This window comes from Aplysia californica, unplaced genomic scaffold, assembly GCF_000002075.1.
Source record: "Aplysia californica isolate F4 #8 unplaced genomic scaffold, AplCal3.0 scaffold00602, whole genome shotgun sequence".
Lineage (NCBI taxonomy): Eukaryota > Metazoa > Mollusca > Gastropoda > Aplysiida > Aplysiidae > Aplysia > Aplysia californica.
In genome coordinates, this window is record NW_004797872.1 from 216,570 (window position 1) to 225,315 (window position 8,746).

The window sequence follows — 8,746 nt, forward strand, 5'->3', positions numbered from 1 at the left end:
TATGCAATAGAAGGACTCGCTCCCCGTCCGTCCACCCGCTAAAATGCATGGTGACTCTCCGCCCGCCCGCTCGCTAAACGAACTGTTGTGTCTGTCCGATGTGTAGCGTGTAGTGAACTACTCTTCACAAGCGGACGGTTCATTACCCGTCCGCTCGTTTGCGGGTAGTGCTAGCGAGTAGTTCATTACTCGCGGACGCTGATTTTGCGAGCCCCACCATCTCTACAGGAAACAGCACAGAAATACTCACTGAAAAATAATACAGCAGTGGTCCGAATGCAAAGGAGTTTATGGAGGGCGAAGGCAGGCACAGCAAATCAGCCGCGGTCGACAAGGCCTGGCTCGCTCAGCGCGCTGAACACGAGTTCAACCCTCTACCCGTATGCAGACGATCATCGTCCGAAAAAACATGGAAAATATAAGTGAAAGGGAAAAGAATAGGGGTTGAAGTGAGCAAGATCATCTTTCTTAAATTGCAAACTACATTCAGGGCGCCATGAACGTAGCCTGCAAACTATGTTCGCATCGCCATGAACGTAGTCACTGCGATTCCGAAAACATTAAAGACAAATAAAATAAAATCATAAAGTATCTAAAAAACTAGAGTAATCGTACCGGGTAGCCCGGTTAAGATCTCGCTGCTACTGATGGGGTTGTCTTACTTCTTTCATGTATATGTTGTTTGTTTCGACTAATTTTTGTAAATACTCACCACCTGCCCTTTCATGGTTTTATCATCCATTTAACATTGAAGCAACGCTGAACAAACAGCAAAGACACAGCACAGCATTTCTTTCAGCTGCTAAGTACTCTAGTTTACTCTTCTATAGTTGTATACAAATGTCTATTTTTGTTTTTCAGTCCAAAACTGCTGCCTCAGTTCTACGGTACACTGTGCCAAAGATGCTGATGACATTTGGGGGAGCCTATTTACTATGGTATCATCTCAAGTATAACCAAAATGTAAGTTTTTGTTATGTTCATTTTCATATGTTTGGTTCTATAGTGGATTGTCCGTTATATTTAATAATAATAGATAGCATTTGTATAGCGCATATCCCCGCTCAACAGCAGGCTCTATGCGCTTTACACTATATTATTACCCCAGCAGACCATAGAACTCTCCGAAACATTCTCAGCTTCCCGGGAAGCACACAGTGCAAGCAGCCGATGAGGTGCTCAAACACTAGCAAACTGACAAGATCTTTCGCTGTCTATAGTCGGGTACCCATTCCCACCTGGTGAAGTGAGGAAAATTTGTGTAAAGTGCCTTTCCCAAAGACACAATGTCGGGCCCTTGACGGGATTCGAACCCACGACCTTACGGTTGCGAGTCCGAGAGCCTAACCACTAGGCCACAGACGCCACCAATTTTTCACTTGCATGGACACAGATGTATGTATGATCCTCTGCTATGTTTGCTGTGTAAAAAAGAATTGCATGTAAATTGATTCAAAGTTATTTCGGCATCAGTGTACAACCAGGACCCTATTTTCTGGGTAAACTATGTTACTATGGTGAACATGTCTTGCTCAAGGGCATGCTTCAGTCAGTGACCACCAAAGTTTGACATAAAACTTGGAGGTCAGACCTCACTAACAACAAGGTCACTGGAGTGCGCCCCCCCCCCCCCCCCCTCTCCAATGTTTTATTCCTTGTATTATTAATTTAATTTATTTTGCACTCTTTATTCTCAGGACTGGACAAGATCTGGAGGATGGGTCGTCTATTTTGGAAAACCTACCCTTGTTGGAGAGGTATGCTAGAAGGCTTTTTATTTTTATTATTTTTTGTTGTTGCATCTTGTGAATGTTTTAAAATAGATAATAGTCGCTTACCATAATTTGATTAGGCTCAAACTTTCCCTCTTTCCTTTAGACCTAGCAAACATGGATCTGAAAATGGGACAAAGTGGAATATTGGGGTTGGGAATAGTGGTCATAATGAAAGAATGAGAAAAAGTTGTTTCTTTGAACAGAAAGAAAAAGTGGTTTTTATGTTTGTTTTTATTTCAAATGGGATGATAGTAGAATGTTGTTCACTTACTAATTAGACCACTTTCATTTACTGACATCTCTTTCCCGAGTTAATTAAAGACTTTGTTGAGAATGGAGCCTATAGCACAAGAATTGTTACTACATGTTAAACCATAAGGCCAAACAGAGAAAAGGAAACTTGACTTGTATGATCGTTCACTTCATAGATCGAAATTATATGTTGAAAGGGATGATCAAACTTGACTTCGTTGTTCTAAAGAAATTAAATGACTTAAGTGTTTTCTTTATTGCTATCATTAAATGGGTAACTGGTCAAACTCAAACATGGTATTTTTGTTATGACTACATTATTAATTTGGAAGTCATGGGAATGGGCTCCCCCTCTCATTGTGTATAAAAGTATGAAATAAATACTGTGCAGGTATTGTAGAAACATATACTTTTCCAGTTAGCAGAGCTGCAAATCTTTAGGCTACTTTTTGGGGGGAACGAGTGTATTTTCCACACTTCTGTTTTCACAGTCAAATACTGTTGAGTAGTCTTAAACTGAGATCCCCCCCGGGCGGTGCTATTGACTGAAGTGTCTTTAGGCCATTCCCTAAGGAGGGACATTAACTTGTTTGTATGCGCAGTCTTGTTTGTAAATGGGCTGATTCATCGATGTCATGCTCTTGTTCGTATGCGCAGTAGAATTGTAAATGGGCTGATTCATCGATGTCATGCTCTTGTTCGTATGCGCAGTAGAATTGTAAATGGGCTGATTCATCGATGTCATGCTCATAACTGTGCCTGCTGCTTTTTCTTTCCGAATCCTTACTATCGTCATTTTCCTCTACTTCTTTTGTATGTTTGTCACACTCTTGTGACCCGCTATTTCCGGGATGCCTTGATAGTCGAAGCAGATTTTTTTGCTGTTGAAGCCAGAGAGTTGAGCAGAGTAAGTCTGATTCCCTGTAAGGACTTCTCTGTTGACATCCACCCCTTGGCGCTCATATGACCTTATGTAGTTGCGAGTGCCGTAAAACCTCTACTAAAACAAACAAAACTGAGATCTGTGAAACCGCTGGATTTTCTTTCGTTTAGCCGAGTTTTCAATTTAGAGAGGTGGCTCAAATTGGGGAAAAAAAGAAATCTGGGATTTTATTTTATTTTGGTTTTCTGCTGGTTTTGGATTAGAATCTCTAAGCTTGTTCTCTTTAAGCAGACTCCACTATATGTTTTATGTACCTTTGCCATCATCAGGGTTCACAAAAGCAGTTTGTCGAGAAGCAGGCCACAGATTACTTTGACAGAGGATTCAAGTCTAGGAAAGCCCTCATGTACCAAGACCCAGAGCCTTAGCCAGTGAAGGAACCTACTCCCAAACCGCCATCAGCACCACGCTCCCAGTCATGGTTTTTCTGATGCTATTGCAATTATCAGTTGAGCAGTTGAAGTTCACGGTTTACTTTCTTCACCTGTTAAGTGATGGTAATGTCTGGTGTTTTATGAAGAAAATAGAAAATAACTGATTGTGCTGGTTCTTCTAATCTATAACTTATTAGCTTGTGAACTGGTTGTGTTTTGAAAATCCATTCAAAAGTCTATGCAGTGTAGAAGAGTTCAATTTGATTCTTATAAAGACAAGTGATGGTCATCATATTTTTGCCTTATGAAGGAGTCTGATAAAAATATTGCTTGAGTAACACTTAGACCCTAGAACTGACATCATACGACTTGGCAGGGGAGAGAGGAATAATCTAAAGAGATTTTATGCTCTTAGGATATGAAATTTAATGTTATGTGCTAATACTGAATGTAGATATTATCCGTTTAGACGGATAGGTAAGAAATTGAGTGATACCATTGTGTACAGAGTGTATGTGCGTCTGTGCTCCTTCATATTTCCCTTTGTTGCAGATTGCAAACTTAGGAAAAATAAAGGTCAAATCTTATTATTCGTGTATCTCTTTGCTTTTATTGTTTTATAGTTTGTTGAAATGACTATCTTCGTGTTGTTCGGTCTCTTCATGTCCTGCCTGCTTACTCTGGGTTGTTGTTTTCCCACATTTCTTCTCATTTCTCTTTTTCTTGGTGGTCGGAGAGTGCCACTGTAGGTACTACTTCTTTTCTTTCCCTCTGTTGTTTTTGTCTATGTGCCTTATTTTTATCTAACACTGGTCATCGTCAGATATTGACGACCCCCCCGGGGCAGTGCCACAAACTGTAGTGTCTTTAGGCCATTCCCATAGGGGGAACATATCTCGTTCAAGCATAGTAGAATTGTAAATGGGCTGATTCATGTCACGCTCATAACTGTGCCTGATCTACAACAGGGAACTGCTGCTTTCTCTTTCCTGATCCTTACTATTGTCATTTTCCTCTACTTCTTTTGTATGTTTGTCACTCTCTTGTGACCTGTGACCTGCTATTTTGGGGTGCCTTGATAGTCGAAGCAGACTTTGTGCTGTTGAAGCTAGAGAGGTGAGCAGTGTAAGTCTGGTTCCCTGTAAAGACTTCTCTGTTGACATCCACCCCTTGGCGCTCATATGACCTTATGCAGTTGCCAGCGCCGTAAAACCCTCTACTATAAAATTTTTTTTAAAAATATTGACGGTCGGGCTATTACTATTACATGTATTATTATAATCTAACACTATATGTGGACAATCAATAAACAGCTGGAAAGAACAATTGTGGCGACAGAGTTGTGGTTCATGAGACGCATGCTGCGTATCCCATGGACAGCTAGAAAAACAAATGAAGAAGTCCTGGTTGAAGCTAATTGTAGAAGACAGCTTATGACGAATATATAAGAAAGAGACAGGCAAATTTCTTCGGACACACAATGCGGAAAGAAGCTTTGGAGAATTGCAACAACAGGCAAGTTTGGTGGAAAGAGAGGCAGAGGCAGACAGAGGGAAAAGATACTGGACAAGATGACAACATGGCTAGGAGCAGCAAGAACAACAGACACCATTGCTGCAACGCAAGAAAGAGGGAAGTGGAGGTCCATGATCGCCCACGCCAGTCGGCAAGGCACCGGATGATGATGAACACTATATGATCATATATTGTGTTCAAATGCTTCTTTTCACTTGACCTTGAAACTATAAGTAAATGTCCCTTTGCCTTGTTTCCTCTCATGTCAGTTTTTTTTTACTCTGTGGGGTCATCATGAAAAATTTTGAGGTTATGAATCAACTGCATGCCAACAGGTTTTCAACCTTTCATTACAATAATAATCATGAATGAAATGGTAAATCTCACCACAGCGGAACTCAGATTCAACGAAAACTCTGATTCAACTATAGGAGTTGGATTCCCCGATTTATTAATTCATAAAATTAAAATGTCAGTAAAAATATCTGGGAGTCAACAAACAGATAAATGAGCAAGCTTGGATTCAACGAAGTTGCTTGCAGGGTGAACTGCTCTATGCGACCAATCAATGGCCCCTTTCATACCAACACACGTGTTGTTATCACTATCACGCACCCATGTCTTAGTGTGTGTCGGGGTCGGACGTGCGGCCAGCACATGTGTGACTGTGTGCGTGTGTCTTTGGGGATGGAAGGAGGAGGTACAAACGGTCCACACAGTACTGATGTCCCTAACAAGTGGGTCAAAATAGCCCACATCCTGAAGGATCCAAATGTTATGACCAGTGTCTGTGGTGTAACTGTTAGGCCCCTTGCTGTCTCACAAAGGAGACCCGAGGAGGGAGACATTTAAAAAAAGTATTTCAATCCTTTTGCTGGTATGTTGTACATATTCCTCTCAGTCTTTAGGCCTCCTTGACGACAGGCAAAGTCAGAAGCCCGCCTTCAAAATTGTCTGAATTGTGTCAATGATGGTGTAAAACACCTACATTAAAAAAAAACCCAAAACACCAAGGCGACTGGTGTTTGTACGCTCAAATTTGGATAATGCTTTCGCGCAGGATGCTGATTTGCCTCGATAAATGGAGAAAATTTCTTTATCAGGTGAAAAAACTGCTCATGGCAGAATGCTTTTTTATTGAGCCTCGAACAGTGAAGGCAAGGAGCATTTTCCAGCTTTACATCCAAAGCCTCTTGGATGTTGTTTGGGTAAAAGTAAAAGTGGAGGACCGCACCTCCTCTCTGCCGTACACTGACAAAACGCCTTTTTCTTATTCACAGCAGTTTCTAGAAAACAACGATTTTCTGTTTTCTTATAATGTCTAATCTATTTTGCGCCATACATCAACGGTTGGTCTCACATCCTGAAGAGAATGTCGTTCCCAATGCTCAACAAATATTATTTTTTAAAAACCGAAAATCAGTTATTACTCGAAACTACTGTGAATAAGAAGAAGGCGTTTTGTCAGTGTGCAGCAGCTCTGTATTTGAGCCACTAGTATGTAAACTACCACTATGGAGCAATTCTCTCAGACCCGTTGTGTACACTAATACTAATACTGTTTGTGCTTTCCGATTTGGGTCCTGGAAGAAAAGGTGTCCAAGCACACAGGGAAATGCCAATGAGTCATTCTGAGTACCTTCTCTCATCTCACACCTGGGGCTCTGACTCTGACCTCTTATTGGAAAAACTATCAGCTCCTGGTATATAGTCAAGATTGACTTTCTTTTACAAACAATAGGAGAGAGAGAAGAGAGACAGAGAAGAGAAGAGAGAGAGAGAGAGAGAGAGAGAGAGAGAGAGAGAGAGAGAGAGAGAGAGAGAGAGGCTCAGCACCCGCGATTAAAGGGATACAATCTGTGTCCTTAAAATGTACTATGTAAACACGCAGCTATTTCTCTTGAAAGGTTTTCTGGACTTGCCGTGAGAATTCAGTCGGCTCAGACTGAACATGGTCCAGTCGACGTGTCGTGATTGTTTAATTTTTCTGCTAGTTACTCACAGAAAATACATTGATCTAAGTACGTTTACCGCCGTTTTATAATTCATTTGAACAAAAATAAAAAATCCGAAACAATCAATAAGTTATAAGTATAAAGTGATTTCTTCAAAGAACACTCACACACACACGCGCGCGCGCGCGCGCACACACACACACACACACAATCACACTTACAATCACACTCACGCACGCGCACACACACACGCGCGCGCGCGCACATATTCAAAAACCCACTGCAGGTTCTTTATTCATTGAATGAACAAAGTCATAATTTACGTTAATTAGAATTCATATTAACCCTCTCTCAATGTAGGCCTACTTATGTGTACAAGTAAAGTAGAACGTGAGAAATTATGAGCTAATAATACTAATATGAGGTAAGAGTTTAAAAAAATATCCCACAAAATAAAGTATAAATTTATCTTCTTCTTTTTTTTATTTTTAGAGGAAGATTCCAGTTTTTTTTAAAAAGCTGTCTATATTTTGACTTACACCGACCAGCTGTTTGAGTACAAAGAAGCACATCGACACAATAATGGTCATTTTTTAGTGCTGGAAAAATTAAGACAGACAGACAGACACAACAGAAGAAAAATGAAAAAGCATGACCCGCTAGTGGCGCCTTCCAACCATCTGCGGGAGGGTTTTTGATTTTTTTTTAAAAAGAAGAAAAAAAGCGAGGTCGTTTTTAATTTTTTGTACCGAAAAGCCTTCATGAGCCATCGTCAACTTCTTACATTCACACATTCCACCATGCCGAATATATATATATATACAAATTGTATATTAATAGTAATATATGGTCGCTTTATTTTAAGGACAGCGGGCTAACCCTGCTTTCGGGAGATTTCCAGAAATCTTGACCTTCACCAAAAGTGGGCATCGCCCTACCTATAGGCTATACTATAGGAGAAGTTTGCTTTCATTGGTGTGTATATTTGTTTGGTTATAGGGAAAACTCTCTTTGTCTTTTAAAGACACTGTTCAAAGGGCACAAACTTTACCTTCGATTTTCTTAAAGCAGCGTTTTTCGGGATAGCCCCTGTGCTTTAAAGTAAAGCGACCATAGACAGCCTCATGTTAAGCAACCCGGACCCCTGAGTTTATATTCAACTACACTGGAGATAGATTATATTGCATGCCGTAAGCTTTAGAGTAGACAAAGGTAAACTTTTCTTCGATGGCAAGTTGTTGTTGTTGTTGTTGTTGTTGTTGTTGTTGTTGTTGTTGTTGTTGTTGTTTTGTTCACTGTTGGAGTTTTGTCCGGTGTCCCTTTTTCGGGTGCCATGTAAGTTGTAAGAGATCATTTTCACACCTGACAATCATTGGCTATGAGTTATGAGAACGTGAGGAAGTATTAATCATTTTTCAACACTAAGGGGGAGCAAAAAGAGGATTTTAAACAATATGATAAGAATAACGACAAGACTCATAATTCTGGTGTTGCACAATTTCTTGTTATCCGTTGCTTTTGATAGCCTTGCGACAATAAATTAATTGTCTGTTCAAGTACGAGAATATCGAGGACCAGACCTACCTAACTGAGAGCATGCCAAATCGTGCTGATAGAAAAAAAAATGAAATCACCAATGTCTCGTGTATACAACCTATTGGTAGGCCTGCTGGTGAAAAGACACCTATCTCCTTGAGCTATTGAGCCTTGAGCCTATATTTTTAAATTATGTAGCCTTTTCTTCACACCATGAAGTATTCCGTTGCTTTATGAAAAAACATCATTTACTTTCCTTTCTTCGTACCAGAACTTTATCAAATCTTTTTCAGTTCCATAAACTGCTGTTTCAGACAACCTGCTTCTTTCAAAGGCCATCCTTTCAGAGTTGCCTCCTTATGTCCGTTGTATTTGTGTGGAAAAATAATTGCATAC

The 8,746-nt window shown here is 40.3% G+C and overlaps 1 protein-coding gene across 1 annotated transcript in view; it reads left to right on the top strand.

The window, feature by feature from the left end:
- The window catches only part of LOC101858890, a 5,279-nt gene extending 1,343 nt beyond the window's left edge, over nt 1-3,936 (top strand). The window contains exons 2-4 of the mRNA XM_005107421.3: nt 862-963; nt 1,698-1,757; nt 3,240-3,936. Of these exons, the coding sequence (XP_005107478.1) occupies nt 862-963; nt 1,698-1,757; nt 3,240-3,338 (261 nt within the window). The 3' untranslated portion in view covers nt 3,339-3,936. The remainder of the gene's footprint in view (nt 1-861; nt 964-1,697; nt 1,758-3,239) is intronic.
- The last annotated feature ends 4,810 nt before the right edge of the window (nt 3,937-8,746 follow it).